This window comes from Geotrypetes seraphini, chromosome 1 (genome assembly GCF_902459505.1).
Source record: "Geotrypetes seraphini chromosome 1, aGeoSer1.1, whole genome shotgun sequence".
In the NCBI taxonomy this organism is placed as follows: Eukaryota; Metazoa; Chordata; class Amphibia; order Gymnophiona; family Dermophiidae; genus Geotrypetes; species Geotrypetes seraphini.
The window spans coordinates 508,802,776-508,823,404 of record NC_047084.1 but is presented as its reverse complement, the minus strand read 5'-3'; the positions used below and the strand labels follow the sequence as shown (position 1 = coordinate 508,823,404).

At 42.2% G+C, this 20,629-nt stretch overlaps 1 protein-coding gene across 1 annotated transcript; it reads left to right on the top strand.

The window, feature by feature from the left end:
- The first annotated feature begins 2,136 nt into the window (after positions 1 to 2,136).
- FAM240A (family with sequence similarity 240 member A) lies at positions 2,137 to 20,210 on the top strand. The gene is made up of 4 exons (XM_033957881.1): positions 2,137 to 2,250; positions 8,052 to 8,082; positions 16,668 to 16,813; positions 19,523 to 20,210. Exons 2-4 carry the CDS (start codon positions 8,074 to 8,076, stop codon positions 19,656 to 19,658), a joined length of 291 nt encoding a protein of 96 aa, XP_033813772.1. The 5' UTR covers positions 2,137 to 2,250; positions 8,052 to 8,073; the 3' UTR covers positions 19,659 to 20,210.
- Positions 20,211 to 20,629: the final 419 nt, after the last annotated feature.

Sequence of the window (20,629 nt, the reverse complement as noted above, 5' to 3'; positions counted from 1 at the left end):
TAGGATGCACATTGAAGGGGATCCTTCCCCTCCTTAGCTAAAACTGTAACTCCCGCCAAGCGCATGAAAAACGGAAGCGCATTGCCGCCCTCCAGAGAATTAAGAAAGCTGAGCAGGGGAGGCAACGACAAATCCTGAAACCTCTTATAATAGCGTACTGTAAAGCCATCCATCCCAGGTGACTTGCCAAGTTTCATGGAGCGCAAAGCTCCCCTAGCCTCAATCAACGTAAGGGGACGATCCAGCCGGGCCACATCTGCCAGTGCTATCCTAGGTAGCACCACCAAGGCTAAATAGCCATCGATATCATGCGAGGCCCCAGCCACTTCCGGAGAATAGAGGTGTGAGTAAAACTCTACAAAACGGGCTCGAATATCATCATCTTTACGCAACAACTCTCCAGAAGCCGCCCGAATAGACAAAATTTGATTACGCGTCTGCCGCACTTTCAATCTATGAGCCACCAGACGGCTAGCCCTATTAGAAAACTCGAAATATTTCTGTTGCAGCAGCAGCAGATGGAAGCGCAGGCGCTCCAGATCCAACGCCTGGAGATCACGGCGAGCCTGGAACAAACGCCCACGCGTATCATATCCCAAGGTCGGCGCTTATGGAGACTCTCCAAACTCCCAATAGTATGTAACAAGGCCGCCGCAGCCTCTCTACGTTTACGCTGCCGAGCCGAGGCCAAAGCAATCAATCTGCCCCGTAGGGTAGCCTTCAAGCCCTCCCAAATCGCCTCCTGTGAGGCCCCACACTCCAAGTTCATCTCCAAATACTCCCGTAACCACCCCTCAATCTGTACTACTATTGTCTACAATGACACCCAGATACTTTTCCAAAGCATCCGGTAACTGTGATTCGGATTATTCTTCCCAATGTACATCACTTTTCATTTGTCTACATTAAATTTCATCTGCCACTTGGACGCCCAGTCTTCCAATTTCCTAAAGTCTGCCTGCAATTTTTCACAATCTGCATGCGGTTTCACAATTTTGAACAGTTTAGTGCCATATCCAAATTTATTCACCTCACTCATTGTTCCAATTTCCAGATCATTTATAAATAAGATAAATAGTATAGACCCCTACGGCACTCCACTGTTTACTCTCCTCCATTGAGAAAAATGACCATTTATCCCTACCCTCTGTTTTCTATCTGATAACCAATTCCTAATCCACAACTGAACTTTGCCACCTATCCTATGACTCTTTAATTTTCTCAGGAGCCTTTCATGAGGAACTTTATCAAAAGCTTTCTGAAAATCTAGATACACTAGCTCAACCGGCTCACCTTTATCCACATGTTTATTCACACCTTCAAAGAAGTCAAGCAAATTGGTGAGGCAAGATCTCCGGGGGCTGAGCCCATGATGACTCCGTCTCATTAAATCATGTTTGTCTATGTGTTCCACAATTTTATTTTTTATAATTGCTTCCACCATTTTGCCCGGCACTGAAGTGAGGCTTACCGGTCTGTAATTTCCCCCTCCTACATCCCAGTGTCTCTTCCTCTGACATCACTTCCTGGAGCTGTGCCTCCCTCCCCCCTCTCCCCTCCCCCCATAATATATGCATTTTAACACTTCCACAAATGGAGCCCCCATATGGCTCTGACTGTATGGGAAAATTGGCAGAGGAAGATGCAACAAGCAAGAAGAACTGCTCACCCACTGCAGTCAACTGGAGGATAATGAACAGGGATGGGAAGAATAGAGAGACCTCTGCTGGCAGCTCTGGCTTTGGATCCCTTGCCCTCCGCCTCCCCTCTCTCTGGCAGTAGCCTATCGAGATTTAAAAAAAAAAAAAAAAAATTCTGCCTTGGATATCATTGAATTAGCACAGCTGAGAGGGTCCCTCCAAAATATTTGGGCCCTAGGCATCTGCCATTGTCACCTTTGTCTTAATCCTGCTCTGCTGTGAAAAAGAGGTTCTTAGTGCCGTCTTGAGTTGTGTCACTCTTTTCTCCTGTTCAGCTATAGTAACAAGGAGAAGACAGTTCTGATATGATCTGTAAGTCAAGGTTCTTCCTGACAGTTCTGTCTCGTAATTGCAGACGTGATGGAACAATCTGGTCACTGCTCCTAGACATCTTTAAAATAGCTTGGGTCACACTCACCAAACAAAGCGTGAGTGACAGGAAGATGGCAAATAGCCATTCCTCCGGCTAGAGCATCAGGCTTTAAATCACACTAGGGAGCATTTCTTCAAGGGAGCAGTGCCTGAGCTCAGAGAAGCATCCCTGTTCAAAGTAAGCTCTTTACCCTTTTATATACACTGGCTTTTAGAACAATGTTTGATTGCATATCGACTCTGCCACCTGACTGTTATCACTAATTAGAAAGCATTGGAGGCGAGGGTACTATTGCAGGGTCTGGAAATTTTAATTGCTTGCATGCCATTATACTGGAACAAATTAGTATGGTCAAATGTCTGCCCAATTAAAAATGGATTTATAATAAAGCCCAGAGATTATTATAGCCATTGTGGATCGCAAATCTGAAGTTTATTTGCAAAACAGGTATAAAGATGGGGTTTTATATTGCAATACTCTGATATTTACTGGGTCTCGTTACCTTATTATTCTCACTGTAACACTAAGCTAATTCAGTGCTTTCAGATTGTGAGCAGTGATTTCTTCACATACAATGCATGTACTTCACTATGCAAAAGGAAAACTTGGCTTTATTTACAACCTTTAGTTAGTTCCTGTTCTGTTTGGCTAAGGAAAAGACAAAGCCCGAGAGGTTGCGAATATACTGTAACATGCACTTATTAGACAACTTATCACGGCAAGCACCATAGCACCTGTCAGCTAACCTGAAACAAAATCCCACCACCTTTCTGAAGCATGTCGATAACTTGGTACAGTATTTAATGAGGCCCAGGAACTTTTCAAGGCTTTTCTGTCCATTTCTACAAGAAGACAAATACAATTCTATAAAGAGAGACAGAAAAAAAAAGAATTGAGAGCTGCACAGTTTGATAAAATCTTAACCCACATACTGCTTGTGCATTATAACTAGGGCATCTGATTTTTAGGTTTTAATTGGTAAAAACTGACAAAATACCCTGATGTAATAATAATAATAACTTTATTCTTTTATACCGCCATGACCAAAAGTTCTAGGCGGTATACACTAAAAAGAGCTGGACAATCAGTGAAATACAATAATATAGTAAAAAATGCAAATATTTGTAAAATAGAATTTCAATAATAAAACTCACTAAGTAATAAACTTATCAAACAAAGTGGTCTTAATTAATTTCCAAAAACTGCAATAGGATAACATAGCTTTCTGAATACATTTACCTAACCAAGATTGTTGCCTACCAGCTTGAAATGGTAGGGTCCTATCTAACAAGGTCTCATATCTACACCTATTAATTTTTGGATAAGCAAATAAGTAGAAGTTTCTAGTTTCTCTTGATGGTCTATGCAACACAAAATGAGGAAAAAGGTAAGCTGGAAACAATCCCAATATCAGCTTAAAGCAGATATAAGAAAATTTGAATAATACTCTTGCCTCCCAAGGCAGCCAATGAAGTAAACGATAATATTGGCTAATATGGTCATTCTTTTTTAAATCAAAAATCAATCGAACAGCTGTATTCCTTAGAATTTTTTTGGGTGCTCCTAAATAGATGATGTTACAATAGTCTAAAATAGATAAAACTAATGCCTGCACCAATAGTCTGAACGATAAAGGATCAAAATATTTTTTTATGGTTCTTAATTTCCACAATGTAAAAAAGCATTTTTGTACCACTAAGTTCGGGTGTCACCTGTTGGAAGCAAAGGAAAATGGCATTTACTTTCCTTCATAGAATACGTAGCATGGGCCTTTGCACTAGGACACAATCACACCAGCCATAGATCTGGTATAAATGATGGTACTTAAGTGATGCAGGTAGGGGGTAATTCTCTACAGGTCACTCAAAATTAGGTGCCAGGATACTATGCACTAAGAATTAATTCTAAATCAGCAATTACTCGTGTAATTGCCATTACAGTATACAAGCATAAGTTCGCAGTTATGCACCTAACACTAGCCACGTGCATTTACGCTAGCTCAATGGCTGGTGTCAACGCTCTTGCATAACTGCTGTCAAGTGCATAGCTACAAGTATTCTATAATATGTGTGCATAACTGCTGGACACACCCCTGACCCATCCGTGCCCCTCCCTGGTCTACATCCCCTTGTAGTTATGCATTATGGATTTTACAAACACAGGGGTCCTTTTATTAAGGCGTGCTAACCGATTTAGCATGTGCTAAAGATTAGCGCATGCTAAATGCTAAGGCATCCATTATATTCTATGGGCACCTTAGCATTTAGCATGCGCTAAATCAATTAGTACACGTTAATAAAAGGACCTTACAATTTGTAGACTACCAAGGGCAGTTATGCACATAACTGCTAATTAATGCCAATTAACACTAATTACAGCCAAATTACAGCCAATTATCACTGAATTCTATTGTTAAGTTGTATTCTGGAACTTATGCACACAACTTTGTGCATATCTATGTTCATTGTTTGTTTCTCTTTTTATAAATTATTTCACTATGCAATTAATTCTTGTATTATTTTGGATTTTTACCTTTAGTATACCCACATGTCAACTGCCCATTATAATATACATAAAGCTACAGAATAGTGTTTAGATGGAATTGTGATATACAGTAGACTCTCAGTTAACTGGCACCCATGGGAATTGGTAGATGATGGATAAACGTAGTTTCTGGTTGCTTGAGAATAAATATTAAAAATAGGCCTAACTAATACTATACTCCATACTATGTCATACCTTAAACTGTTCCAGACAGAATATCGGACCTGTGTTAGGCAAGCTATGGGCGTACTTAGGTGTTACGTGCCAAGTTTACACTTAAATTTCTGCCAGAAATTTATTTTATTTTATTTTTTTGCTGGTTGCTTGAGTTCTGGTTAACTGTATATGTGTGTGCATGTGCATATATGTTCGAATTCTAATCATTTATGTGCCTAAGTCACCATTAAATGTGCATGAGATCTATGCAAATACAATGGAAGCAGTACATGCAAATCAATTTTTTCACATATTTATTGTGGAAATTCTGAAAACCCAGCTGTGTTGTGGCCCTCAAGGACCGTGGTGGCCCACTCCTGTTTTAGGTGGTATCTGTTCTGCTGCTTATCAATAAAATAAGCAATTAGCCCAATGCTTTTCCTGGAATCAGTAGCATGGAATGTTGCTACTATTTGGGTTTCTGCCAGTACTTGTGACCTGGATTTGCCACTGTGGAAACAAGATACTGTGCTAGATGGACCATTGGTCTGACCCAGTATGGTTGTTCTTAAGTTCTTATGTTAACCCCAGAAATTTCCACTTTAGGTGCCTGCAGTTTTTAGGCTGTAGAACATGAAAAATATCAATGCTAGTATCCAGTTTATAAAATTACTCCCTTCTAGGCTAGAATTTTCTTACACCTCCTCTAGCTTGTCCGATCAGTGTTTGTGCCTTTTCTGAACTAAAGGCTCCTTTTACAAGGTGCGTTAGGGCCTTAACGCACGGCATAGCGCACGCTATAATGCCGCGTGCGCTAGCTGCTACCGCCTCCTCTTGGTAGGCGGTAGTTTTTCAGCTAGTGTGCGCTATAACGCGCGCTAATCCGTTGCGTGCGCTAAAAACGCTAGTGCACCTTCGTAAAAGGAGCCCTAAGTGGCACAAGCATACATATTTGATTCCACCGCAAAGGCACCCAGCAATAGTACCTGAGGCAGAAAAACACTGATGAAAATAAAATCCTAAATCTATTATTTATAATCACCTAAGAAGAGAAGCCCTAATTGTAACTACCAAACCTCTCACATCCCGATTTTACCTGTTCATCATGTATGGGATTATCCACAGTATACCAGAACAAAGAATGAAACCAGCAGCCGTTTAATTAGAAGGAGATTTATTGGAATTGTTAACTGCAGACACTGTGGATTACAGGCAGAAGATGCATCACTGAGTGGCCACGGGTCATGATTTGTCATGTGTAATTATGGGAAGTGTGAAGGACAATTCTGTAACTGGTTGCCAGTATTTAAACATTCCTTGTGTATGCAAAATTTCATAATACTAGCATTTGCACACTAGCCTGAAAGTGCTAGCAAGACACCAAAGCACCATTTTGTAAGATGGTGTGTGACAGTGCACATAATTTGCAAGGGGAGCCTACACACGGATGGAGCACCAACAGACAACGGGCATTTACATAACTATAGTTAACAAACAATTATTGTTACTAGAGAGGTCAGCTTCATAAAATAACCCTGTGTCTCAAGATTTTCTATATATCACATTATATCACAGGGTGCCACATTTCAATAACAACACGCATAATGTCTCTTAACTATTAATGTAAAATGTAGTGAAGTGCTCAGACCACCACCAAGCAATGGTTGCCAGCGGGACCATTATAGCACTCAGTCCCGCACCGCCATGAGCCTTATTAAAGCAGATTGCCGCTAAGCATATTAAAACTGATAGAGATCACACTTATCATATCTTCTCTTTGTGGGGCACTTTCAATTTTGGCGGTAACTGTCTTAGTTCAGCTGCTCATTGCCCGGACTGCTTGTGAATCTAAATTTTGCACCAATGCCCTTCCAACCAACCCCCCTATACCCCCTTCCAACCAACTATAGTTATGCCAGCTCTATGGCTAGTGTAAAGCACAACTGTAAGGTGTGTTGATACCAGATTATGCTAGTATTCCAGATGCCTAGCAGTATAGCAGGGGAAGGAGGTGCCTGGGGCAAGGGCACAGGGCATCTCTGCACAATGCAACCCCCTGCTCCCTGCACTCTGACCTGCTGTGCCTGCCACATATCCCCCTCATGCCTCTTCAAATCTTCGCCAGCAGGGAGCAGCATCTCCTACCTGCTGCTTGTGCCAGCCTCAGCTGGCATTCTGACATCACTTCCTGGTCCCGCGACTAGGAAGTGATGTCAGAAGGAAAGCTGAGGTTGGCACGAGCAGCAGGTAGGAGATGCTGCTCCCTGCTGACAAAGATTTGAAGAGGTGGAGAAGAAGAGAAGTGCTGGCGCCCCTGCCAAGACTGCGCCCAGGGCAATCTGATCCCCTTGCCATGCCACTGCAGATTCCATTATACAATGGGCTCTAACTGCACAGCATCAGGGCATCTAAATGGAGGCACCCAGCTATAGCATTGCTCCCTTTCAACCAGATTTAGACACAGATCCAAGATGCATGTGTAACCAAATGAGTTAATGAGCTGTCAGGTATAAATTAATGGGCCTTAACAATCAATAGCTGCACTTAACTGACACTCATTTTGGATTTGCGCTCACATCTGCTTACGCAGTATTCTATAACCCTGAGTGCCTAAATTCCACAGAATGCAACTCAAAAGGGGCCATAGGAAGGGGAGGAGCATGGGCAGTTAGGAAAACTCTGAAGACTAACACCATTTGTGCACCCAAATGCCATGAGTTGTGTGCCAGATCTCATACGGATGGCATAGTAAAAATATACAGCGCATACTTAGGGATAATAGTATCATAGTAAATTTTCCAGAAACCCCCAGGTTCACTCTCCTCACAGACCTCAGCAACACTACTCACTGCTAACACAAGCGCTTTATGTGTCAAATCGTCATCAGACCCAATATTTTAAATTCTGATGAGTTGTGTGCCAGCATTTACACCAGGTTTCAGCTGGCATACATACCAGTGCTCAACTTTAGGCATGAGAATCGGCTTTAAGCTCTGTTCTATAAAGATCGCTCATCTCAAAGCGCCCTTTATAGAATGCCGCTTAGCACCAATTTTTTTTTCGGTGCCAATTTTTGAGTGCCATTTGTAGAATTTATAGTTCCAGAGTTACATGATTCAAAGACATGTTTCCATGAAATCAGAATGTGCACCATATGCCTACAGGGCAAGACAGCAGCACCACAAAAAGACGAGGGTAATGCTCAGTGCATGGGAAAGTGGTATTGTCACAAAGACTTGAAGTAAGGCACATCATGTCTTGTCTCTTTTTCCTGCTAGGTAAAGTTACATGTGACTGAAGATGGGAGAGGTGAGAAATCTGTCTTTTTCTAAATATATTTATGGTGCTTTTGTTATATTGCAGGATTGGATGGCACAGTTCATTGAGAGCTCGTTCTATGCAAGCATGTAAATGTACATGATGCTGTAAAAAGTAACTTAAGTTTATAGTCAAATATCGGCCAAGTAGGATAAAAATTTATATAATTTACAGTATGCAGAGCCATTCGTGTCCTTGACTCGACAGTATACCACAGCGGCCAGTAATCTGACCACAGATTTACAGGGTTTCTTCTGAGAGTATTGGTATCAAGTTTTATGCCAGATCGAGAACATTTATGGCGAGAAATGTGACTGTTCCCTTTTTATAGAGCTCTTTTCAACAGTCTCAGAAACATGATAGGCAGCTCTTATGTCTTAGAAAACATAATAGATGAATCAGCACCTATGAAAAGAGCATGCAGTGCTACAGAACCAGAACTTTTACAGTTATATCACATTTGATGATTGGGGGAGGAGGGCTAAATTATTCATCAGCCTCAAGAGGTCATTTTCAAAGCATGTCCACATATAAATAGCTAATTGCTACTTTTAGAATATATATATAATCTGATATAAGCTAATTGCTACTTTTAGAATATATATATGATTTTTATTTTGGCAGTACATTCTTATTTGAGAAGCTGGGATACTTCAGAATGCCTTCCTGGTAACAGTCCTCATAGGACCCTATTACCGTGGTGTCAGGTCAAAAGCGCGCCGGGACAAAGGCGCACCCAGACAATTGAGCGCAGCGCGTGCCGCCGCACCGCTCTAAATTACTGTTTTTAGCGCTCCGACGGGGGTGTGTGGGGGGAACCCCCCAACTTTACTTAATAGACATTGCGCCGCTTTGTGGGGGTGTTGTGGGGGGTGTGGGGGGTTGTAACCCCCCACATTTTACTGAAAACTTCACTTTTTCCCTGTTTTTAGGGAAAAAGTTCAGTTTACAGTAAAATGTGGAGGGTTACAACCCCCAAACCCCCCACAACACCCCCACAAAGCGGCGCGATGTCTATTAAGTAACGCCGGCGCGATGTCTATTAAGTAAACTGGGGGGGTTCCCCAACAAAACCCCCCGTCGGAGCCCCTAAAAACTGTAATTTAGAGCGGCGCGGCAGCGCGCACTGCGCTCAATTGTCGGCGCACGCTTTTGTCTTTCGCGCTGTTGTCTATGAACCTATTACCGTCTCTCCTCCCTCTTTTTTTATATGGATTTTTTTAATTTTTTCTTTATTTCTAAACTTTCTACTTAATTCAATTCATAATTTTGTCTCTTTGTAGTTAATAAATAGCAATGTTGTGCTTTAAGCGTTTGCTAGTCAAACAATTTTACTTACTCCAAGCACCACCTCGTACTCCGATGAGCCACGTTTCACATTTAATTTTCTTTAGGGACAGGGTGCCAACTTGACTAAAAATTTCTTCCACTGAAGAACTTTATATACTTAGAGATAAGTAAAATTGTTTGTCTAGCAACCGCTTAAAGCACAACATTGCTATTTATTAACTACAAAGAGACAAAATTATGAATTGAATTAAGTAGAAAGTTTAGAAATAAAGAAAAAAATGTTTAAAAATCCATATAAAAAAGAGGCGGTAATAGGTCCTATGAGGACTGTTACCAGGATGGCATTCTGAGGTACCCTAGCCTCACAAATATGAATGTACTGCCAAAATAAAAATCACAAACATTACATATATATTCTAAAAGTAGCAATTATCTAGTTTTGACTTGATTGATCAGGAACAATGGCACACATATAAATAGCAACATTCACATACCCCACTTTAGGTACCTGCAGTTTTTAGGCTGTAGAACATGAGAAACAGAAATGTTGTGGGAAAAAAATATTGCATAGTGTCCATCGACTGACCCAACAGTGCCTAAAACTTTCAAAAGTGAAAGTTGTCCCTCCATAGCCTTTACCTTTGTTATTTGTAAGCCCGCTTTTGGTACCTTTTCAATCAGCTTACATCAGCTCAAGAGGACCATTTATCTTGCCAGCCCACGCTAAAAACCTCCAGTGCAGTTTAGAAAAACCCGGCGTTTTTCTAAATTGAGGCAACGGAGGATTAACTGACTTGCCCAAATTACAAGGAGCAATGGTGGCATTTGAACTAGAGAATGACCCGGGGTACAAATTTTTCCCCGTCCCCCCGGGAGCTCATTTTCCCGTCCCGTTCCCGCGAGTTCTTTTCCTGTCCCTGTCCCATTCCTGCAAGCTCCGTCCTGCAAGCCTCAAACACTTTAAAATCATACGTGTTCGAGGCTTGTGTGGGTAAGGCAGAGCTTAGAGGAATGGGGCAGGGGCAGGGTCAGCAGTAAAACTCACGAGGACGGCACAGGGAAATTGATTTCTGTGGGGACGGGGACAAATTTGTCCCTGTGTCATTCTCTAATTTGAACCTGCTTGTCTGGTTGTTAACCCAGGGCTTTAACCTCTAGGTTACAAGTTCTTCAGAAAAGTAATATAGTCAATGAAACTAATGATTATCATATTACCGTAATTTCTCAAACACCCCCCCCATCACCAAATAACCAAATTCTACCCCTCAATCAAATACTTCCATCCTGTAATTGATACTGGTTGCTTTTCTTTTCATTCACCACCCTGCATCCTCGCCATATATGTAACTATCATTGCATAGTAAACCGCTTCACCGCATTATTCTGTCCCTTGCATTGCATTTTGCTCTATAAGTCTCTCGCACTGCTTTTTTCCACTATATAAATATCTCTGCTGTATATGTACAGTCTCCTGCATGGTAAATCTGCATTGTTCTTCGCTGTATAAACACCTTTACTGAATATGTACAGTCCTCATTGTATCTTCGCTGTAAACCGCTCTGAATTGTTTGTGGTACTGCGGTATACAAAATAAAGTTGTTGTTATTATTATTAACTCTCAATTTATTCATATCAGCTCCCAGTATACATGCCTGCTTAGAACAGTACAAGCTGGTTCTAACAGGTTTTTACAAATAAAAATCAGCCTCTTCCACAAATCTGAAGAAGCAACAGCAATGAGTGTGGCTTATTTCTAATTAAAAGGGAACACTGACAGACTGGATTTATCTTACAGATCGATGACGATGACAAGGCAACAGACTATGCAATCAATTAGTCAGGTTTAATAACTTTTTCTGGTTGCGGGAGTGTGCTTTTAATTAGTCTTTGTATTTTAAAGAGAGCTGTATCACTATGGATTTTTTTCCCATGTTTATCTAATAGGTGCTGCATTCACACACATCCGTAACCTTTACAAAAGGGCATGCCCACAGGAACTGGGCAGCTATTTCCCAGGGCATCCGGGCTATTGCAGCTTTTCAGTTGTTTCCCAGTTACTGCATATACATTCATACTTGTTATTTAAGAAAAAGTTCAAAGTATGGTATTCTCAGCTGCTGTTTTATTAGATTTCCTTTGAATGAGTTCTAGGTATAGTTTGGGATTCCTAGGAGTTCTTTTACCAAACTGAAGTATAAAAATGACATTAGCTTGCTCTTATGCAGATCTTTTCCCCATGCTAAGGTCACTTTTACTACAAAGGTAAAATGACCAAATTTCCTATTTTCCCATTAGCACTTGAGCCCCTAATTTTGTAGGAGGTAGGGATTCACATGCTAAACCTATGCTGTTTTGGTTAGTGCGTGATAATGCTGATACACTAATGATTTGCATGAACATACCCAGTCTCCGCCCCCAGACATGTCCCTTTCAGGAAAAATTGTAAAATATTTTAGCATGTGATTTGCACACACACATTCACATATTACCACAGGACACCATGGTACACCATTTTAAGCTGCAGTAAGCACACATTAGCGCTTCCTGTAGCTTTTGTAAAAGGTTCTACAAGGTGCTGTGGAAGCCAATCTATATAATAAAACCGTAGGCGGCGCATGCGCAGTCTTATCAGCGTGCTTCCATGATCCGTATGTCCGTGGCCGCCAAGACTGCAGCATGCCCCGCGCTTACTACGGCCCCACGCGCAGCTCAGTTCGGCACGGCGGTTTCCCCAGATAGGGGAAGCCGAAAAACTCAATCCCGCCTCATGGTCCTGCCGCCGCTCACGAATTCCCCCCCCCCAATCCTCCTGCAACAGCCGCTACCGCTCCTGTTCAAAGCGGCCTGCTGAGGTTCGCGGCCGCTGTAACCTCGCAGGCCGCTCTCCACATGGTAGCACGTTCCCTCTGACGCAATCGCGTCAGAGGGAACATGCTACCGAGTTGGAGAGCGGCCTGCGAGGTTCGTTACAGCGGCCGCGAACCTCAGCAGGCCGCTTTGAACAGGAGCGGTTGCGGGAGGGGGGGGAGTTTTAACAGGAGGAGTCGCCGAAAAAAACCTTCAGCCGCAGCAGGCCAGCACACGGGAAGGGAAGGGGGAGGGGCCGAACGGAGCAAGGCAGCTCAAGGTAAGAAGGGAATGGGGGGTGGGGGAAAATGTTTCTACTACTCAGCAGGGATCTGGAGGGGAAGGGAAAACCGCTGCTGCTTCTGCAAAGGAAAGTGGTGGTAGGGGAGAGAAGGGAATGGGGGGTGGGTGGGGGAAAATGCTGCTACTACTTCTCAGAGATCTGGAGGGGAAGGGAAATATCACAGCTGCTTCTGCAAAATAAAGTGGGGGGGAGAGAAGGGAATGGGGGGTGGGGGAAAATGCTGCTACTGCTTCAGCAAGGACCTGGAGGGAAAGAGAAATACCGCTGCTGCTTCTGCAAAGGAAAGTGGGGGGGGGGAGGGAAGGGAATGGGGGGTGGGTGGGGGGAAATGCTGCTACTACTTCACAGGGATCTGGAGGGGAAGGGAAATAGCACTGCTGCTTCTGCAAAGGAAAGTGGGGGGGGGGAGACACAGAAAGAAATACAGACAGACAAAGGAGGCTAGGGAGAGAGACAGACAGAAATAAAGACAGACAGGGGACCAGAGAGACACAGAAATAAAGACAGACAGGCAAAGGGTGCCAGGGAGAGAGAGAAAAAAATTGCAGGAGGGAGAAAGACAGAAAGAAAGGAAGAAAGAAACAGGAGCAGGGAGAGAGACATAAAGAAAGAAAGACAGACAGCCATATATTCTAGCACCCGTTAATGTAACGGGCTTAAACACTAGTATCCTATATTATATAACTTAGATTCCTTGGGCTAAAAGAAAACAGAATGAGGATTAAGAGGATTATATTCATTTTTCCATAAAGTAAATCTCCCTGCATTTTTGTATGAATGGTGGTATATCAAATTTAACTACACAGCTATTTCAGAAAAATATCTGAAGTAGTAAGAATTGGAGAAGTCCATTGTCTTATCATTAAAACTAATAGGCACTATAAAACTATCCTTTAAGAACAGAATGCTTCTTCTCCTAGGGAATTTATCTTGTCACAAATATAACCTAAGGACTTAATTGGATAGCAAAAAAAAGAGAAATACTTGTTAGATCATCAGGTAGCAGGAATACAAAACAAATTATTAGCATTAAGCGGGGAAGTTATCACGCTGTGATAAGGCTTTAAGTTGCATTATTTGCCCCTTAACATAACTGAAAGGGTGCTAACACAGTGACTGACAGGGCGCGAACACAGCTTGGCTTTCTTTACTGCAGCAATATTTAGATTGCCATGGGTTATGTAATAATGAGATGAAAACCCCGAGGGATGTTGCGAAGCATAAATACGGCTCTGTGCGACTCTGTGAGTGTTCATGAGAACTTACATAGAGTACTTTATCCAGTTCTAAAGACCTTATCATCATAAGGATATAGATAGAATTGAGGTGGTTAAAGAGATTTGTTGCCAAAATGACGTGAGATCTGGATCAGCCTCAGAAATGTGCAAGTCCTAGAACCGTACTAATCAATCTTTTTGTGATCGCACCCCTAATTGTGTAGCCACAGAAAGTTTGTAACCCCCTCCCTTATGCAGGCCTGAAGTATGACCAGACCATGAACCATCATTTCTGAGAAATACTATCACTGATACTGCTGGACTTTCTGTAGCACTGTTCTGGCTGACATTCTTCAAGCACTTGCTGAACCCCTACACTGGCTCTATGGTCCTCCCCCTGTATACTTTGGGGAAGAGCTGCTCACACAGAAGACACAGAAATGAGGTAATCCTCATTAGCCACCTCATTAGCGAGCCATCCTGTACTAGCCCTAATAAGAGTACCATCTATAAGGCATAGAGGGCCCCTCATTATACAATACCTGATTGGTCCAGAATAGTCACCTAGGGCCAGATTCTGTAAAAGGCATCTAAGCTATGCGCCTACATTAATTACCCAAATAAGACTTAACAAGCTCATAATTGGGAGAGAAAAAAAGATTGAATTGGCCGCTAGGCATCAGTAGACACGATTTCCTAAAGAACTTAAGTGACAACAATGTAAGCCAGAAAAACCCTGGCCTACCTTATCGGCACGTAAGTTTTGAGATAGGCGCCATTAGACATGGTTCTGTAAATGGTGCCTAAGTGTGAGTGACCTACAGCCGGCACCATTTTTCAAGGTGCATGCCAATTTAGGCATCATTTACAGAATCTGGCTCCTAGAGACCATTGGAGTAAAGCTGATGCCAGGCTTTGTGGAGAGTTTTAAGTCCAAATGAGAAAAGAGATGAATTGTTGATGGTGGTACATATCTCTCTGAGGAAAGGGACTGAATTGTCGGTAACATCTATGAACTGTACTTCTCTGTGCAAAGTGTAGTACAGGGAAGGCTTCAGAAGCTGATTATTTATGGCTTCTAGCAGACTGAATCTGTGCCTTGTGGGGACGTTTCTGAGTTATTCCTAATACCAAGCAGGTGTCTGGTCTGGCTTTCTGAGAACATACTGTAGCTTGAGCCAAGGAATAAGAAACCTATTTATCACCAAACGGATGCTATTGCAAAGGATGCTGACAGCCACTAAGAATGAGAAAAAGAGATATCTTCTATGGTTTTGGGGCTTAGTTAGCTTTCTCTCCTTAGGTCTCTAGACTAAGTGCCTGAGAACTTAACCCATCCTTTGAAGGCTAATGTATTGGCTGCTGTTGTAATCTCATCTCACCAAACACTACAGCAAACACTGCACTACAGCAAACACTGAGCACATCAAACACTACAGCAAAAAAACCACAAAGGGCTCAATGAACAGGGACTTGTCTTTATTGGCCCAACATAAGTCATGTTTCGGCATATAATGCCTGCATCAGAAGTTGGTCAATAAGCAAAATACGATTACCAAACTTTAGGGATCAGAAGCAGTCCTAAAGCCCAAGCACAGAGAGCAATCTCTTAGGCCTGTGTTGAAAGCAACGGAAGTAAAACCTGGATGTCTTAATCCATCCTCCTTTTTCTGGAGCCATACGGTAACCCTAAGTTAGAGTACTATATAGTCTTGTGGTAAGGCTTGTGAAGAGTGAGTAGTGGAGATCTTATATACACTGTTCCACACAGAATAGCAGAATGACTAGATTGGCAGGTACTGTTTTTTAAAATATGTATTTTTGTGACATCTGTGTATTATATTTATTTATTTACCTTTTATTTGTTTAATTCTATTTATACTGTATCTCGTTCTACCGAACAAGCTCAGAACAGGTTAAAGGTTGAACATACATAATAGGTAGTCAGGACAGTTTACAGGTTAAAACACACATAATATACAATCAATCATTATAATATGTCTTGTTTATAATACAATGTGACTGTCCTGGTATGCCAAGTACAGATGGTCAAGTTCTAATACAGAAACATAGAAACATGATGACAGATAAAGGCCAAATGGCCCATCTAGTCTGCCCATCCGCAATAACCATTATCTCTTTCTCTCTACCACCCTTTCTGTACATTTCTCTTTTTAAACATAAGGTAGTAGGCAAGGGATTTGGTAAACAGGTATGTTTTGGTTGCTTTTCTAAAATTCAGGAGCCCTTCGAGGGATCTGATCTGTGGGGGTAATTGGTTCCAGTGGTTTGGTAGAAAGTGTAAGTAGGATCGGCATCTGGCAATCTGAAGTTGTAGGGCATGGTCCGGGGGTGGTTGGAGGCATATTTCTTCCTGGGAGCGGAGAGGTCTGATTGGTACATATGGGGTAAGTTTGGTTGACATGTAGCCTTTATGTTGTTCAGTGATTGGACTATTTCTTTGGAGACATATAAATATTGTATTAAATAAAATATATAAATAAGGAGAAATTTTGAGGTGGCTGGCAGCTGATATGTATTCATAGCAGAGTGAGCAGAATAACTGGGCAGACTGGATAAACCAATTGGTCTTTGCTATCGTTTACTATGGGCTCCTTTTACTAAGCTGCGATAGCGGTTTTAGCATGCACTTAGCGCACGCTGTATTGGCGTGCGCACTAGACCTTAACGCTAGCATTGAGCTGGTGTTAGTTCTAGCCGCGTAGCACAGGTTTAGCGCATGCTAAAATCCTGCGTGCACTAAAAACACTATCGCAGCTTAGTAAAAGGAGCCCCGTGTTATTATATATCTATGAACTAAACTTCAAAGAGTACTGAGTTACTATTATTCATTCTGTTGCAGAATTCTAAAGACAAAGGGGCACTTTTCATTGCTTTTTTAAAAATTACTTTTTCAGCAAATGAATAAAAATCACTTGACACATCGTATTATAACCCACAAGGACACAGACTGGTTGAAAAACTTTTGGGAAGATAAAATTGGGAAGCATAAATTTCTACGGCGGAATGAAGATAACCGAACAAAGCAAAGCGCCCTGGAGAAGTGAGTGGCCATCTTCCAGTTTTGGGGTCCTTTGTTAAATGGCATCACAACTTATGAAAAGCATAAGGCACAAGGCAATATTTGAAAGTATGATTCCCATAGGCCAGGGGTAGGTAATTCCGGTCCTCGAGAGCCGGAGCCAGGTCAGGTTTTCAGGATATCCACAACGAATATGTATGAGATGGATTTGCATGCACTGCCTCCTTGAGATGCAAATCTATCTCATGTATATTTATTGCGGATATCCTGAAAACCTGACCTGGCTCCGGCTCTCGAGGACCGGAATTGCCTACCCCTGCCATAGGCATTTTGCCCGTTTCTTAAACACAGCACTTTCCAGGGAAAGTCCAAATTTACCTTTTGCTCATCTGATGGGTTTCTGTGGAAGTTTTGCCCCTCTATGATGTGCCAGAAATTAAATTCATGGGCAAAAAATGCACTCTTTAAAATTATGCAAGCCAGCTGATATAGAGAATTTGTTTGGATTTTGCCTACTCTCTCCCCCCAATTTTTTTTAAGTGTTCTTAAAGAACCTGGAGAGAGTTGAAAATCAGTAGCTTCCACAGCTGCTTAAGTTCAAGTGTACTCAAGTATTTTGCTGCCTACTGATAATTATCTCTTACTTTTCAGCCCACCACAGGAACAAATCCCATTTTCAAACACAAGCTACTTGTATAATGTGTGTTCATAGATAAGGCTTCTATTTTTAGGTGTCTAATAAATTGTAAATTTAGCTGTTTATTTTCCAGTTAATTAGAGGGTTTGTAGAGGTACAAAAATAAGTGTTTATCAGTGTTTCTGTGCTGGGTACCTTTTCCAGGGGAAACAGATATGCACATTTGTGTCACTTACGAGTCATCAGTATAAAACAGGGGTGTCAAAGTCCCTCCTCGAGGGCCGGAATCCAGTCGGGTTTTCTGGATTTCCCCAATGAATATGCATTGAAAGCAGTGCATGCAAATAGATCTCATGTAGATTCATTGGGGAAATCCTGAAAACCCGACTGGATTCTGGCCCTCGAGGACCGACTTTGACACCTGTGGTATAAAACAAAGACACAAAAACTGAGTGGAGGATACAAGACAAGCCACGCATGGGATGCTATTATCTTCTATTTATCATTTGTAAATCATTTCCTGTTTATTTAATTGCTGTAAACCGAGTCAAGCTTTCTCAGAATAACGACTCGGTATACAAAGTTAAGCTTTAGTTTAGTTTAGTTTTAGTTTAGGTCAAATTCTGCCTGCAGTAATCAGTGCCATGACAATCGCTGACCCCCATAAGCTGAAACATGACGGCAGATAAAGGCCAAATGGCCCATCAAGTCTGCCCATCCGCAGTAACCATTATCTCTTTCTCTCTCCGAGAGATCCCACGTGCCTATCCCAGGCCCTTTTGAATTCAGACACAGTCTCTGTCTCCACCACCTCTTCTGGGAGACTGTTCCACGCATCTACCACCCTTTCTGTAAAAAAGTATTTCCTTAGATTACTCCAGAGCCTAACACCTCTTAACTTTATCCTATGCCCTCTCATTGCAGTTTCCTTTCAAATGAAAGAGACTCGACCCATGCGCATTTACATTATGTAGGTATTTAAACGTCTCTATCATATCACCCATCTCCCGCTTTTCCTCCAAAGTATACAGATTGAGATCTTTAAGTCTGTCCCCATCCGCCTTATGATGAAGACCACGTACCATTTTAGTAGCCTTCCTCTGGACCGACTCCATCCTTTTTATATCTTTCTGAAGGTGCGGCCTCCAGAATTGTACACAATATTTTAAATGAGGTCTCACCAAAGTCTTATACAGGGGCATCTATACCTCCTTTTTCCTACTGGCCATACCTCTGCCTATGCAACCTAGCATCCTTCTAGCTATAGAAACATAGAAACATGATAGCCCAACAGTTAATCCACTACCCACTATGATCATGAAATGTGAATCACAAGGTTCCTAAATAAATAAAAAGAAGGTGGAGTTGGAGCCAGATTTTTATCAGTGGTTCCGGGTGCCATAGGAAGTGACGTCAGAGGGAGAGTCGCCGGGATCACAAGAAGCATTCTCAAGTTGTTACTCATGGCGGTGAACAACTAGAGGTATGGGGAAGAGAAGGGGGCGTGCGCAGCAGGGGGGATTGGGGAAGGAGCAGGAGGGCAGAGATGAGGGTGGGGGAGGGGTGCCACCCTCGCTACACCACTGCATCGATGGTAATTTTTTTTTTTTTTTTACCAGATCCCTGACTTAAGAGCTATTCAAATCTTCTTCCTTTTCACCTTGGCAGCTGGAGAAGGAGGAACCCTATGCTGTCTCCAACCCATTTCCATTAACAAAAAAAAAAAATAATAAAAATTACCTGTACAACAATATAGTGAAGCATTTGGGCACAGATAGATTGTAACTCATCTAAAACTGTTGGTTAATGCAAAAGCATCATAATGCAGCATGAAAATGTCTTTTTGTGCTCCCACTTTTCTTTCTCACTGACAGCCTCTTGAACAAAGCCGTGGTACTGATTCCCGTGTGGCAAATGCATCAAAGCCCATTCCATTCCTATGGGCTTTGGTGCATTTGCTGCGGGAGAATTGCTTCTGCGGCTTTACAAAAGAGGCCCTGAGTTTTTAATCTGGAAGGCCAAACGGCACTATGTATAATTGCTGAAAGAGAGAGCCATTTTTGCTGAGAAGACTGCTTGATTTTTGTTAATAGGCTAAGGCGAGAATGGAATGAGAGGCTGGAAGGCAGAAGGCGAACAATGTTGCAGAGCGTTCAGGAAGAGCAGAAGAAGCAGACGTCTCTCCTGCCAGCCAGAAATATTCAGCCAGGAGCAAACACCGCTGCCTAACAGGCTAGAGACATTTGGAAATGATTCCTTCTACACACTGCCGCCACATGTTGCATCCTGGTCTGGCTCAAGCTGTAACTAAAAGCAGCATCAACATTTCTCCTGATTAATTACATCAAAAACTATAAAAGTAAATGAGGTGCGTAATAAATAACATCAAAGCATGTGCCTAACTGGCTAGGATTCAAGTTAAAACCACCCAGAACTAATGAGCAGAAGGAATTTAGCTTCTTGTGCTTTCACTTCTAAACGATTTGATGTCAGGCCGCAGTGTGTGTCTGTAATAGTATTTTGGGCTGCCATGTGAAACTGAAGGGTTTGGTTCTGACTAAGCTTCCTGTTCTTATTGAGTGATAACCACTGAAGGGAACTTATAACTATTTAGGTATTTCATTTCATGTGCAAGTATAGACAGATGGGAAGGGGGTAAAACGTGGATCTTAACTGCATGTCCTTAAAAATCTTCATTTATTGACAGCTGAGGTTTCAGATTTCATGTCTGCAGGTCCTCACTTTTAGTCTCAGCATAGGTTATGGCTCTGACAGACCTCCATGACACTATAGCTCTGATGGATCCTAATGATTCTCCCCCCTCCCCCCTACTGAGACTAAAAATGGTAAAACTTTTGCCCTGAGGTCCGTGCCACTTTTAGTCTCAGAATAGGGAGGGAGAAGCATTAGGATCCATCAGACTTAAAGTGTCATGGAGGTCTGTCGGAGCCATAGCCCATGCTGAGACTAAAAGTGGCAAAATTTTATTACTTCATAGGCTAAGAAGGGAGCCTAGCGGTTAGGACAGCTGTCTTGGGCCCTGTTGAGCTGGGTTCAAGACCAGGTTGAACTAAGCAAAAATAAATTTTCCTGCCGCAGCTCTGGGGTAAAATGCAGACTTCCCTTAGCTGAAGTGTTTCCTCAAATTAATTATTATTAATAAGTTCTGTGGGGTCAGAAATGGCAACAGTTACAGCGGT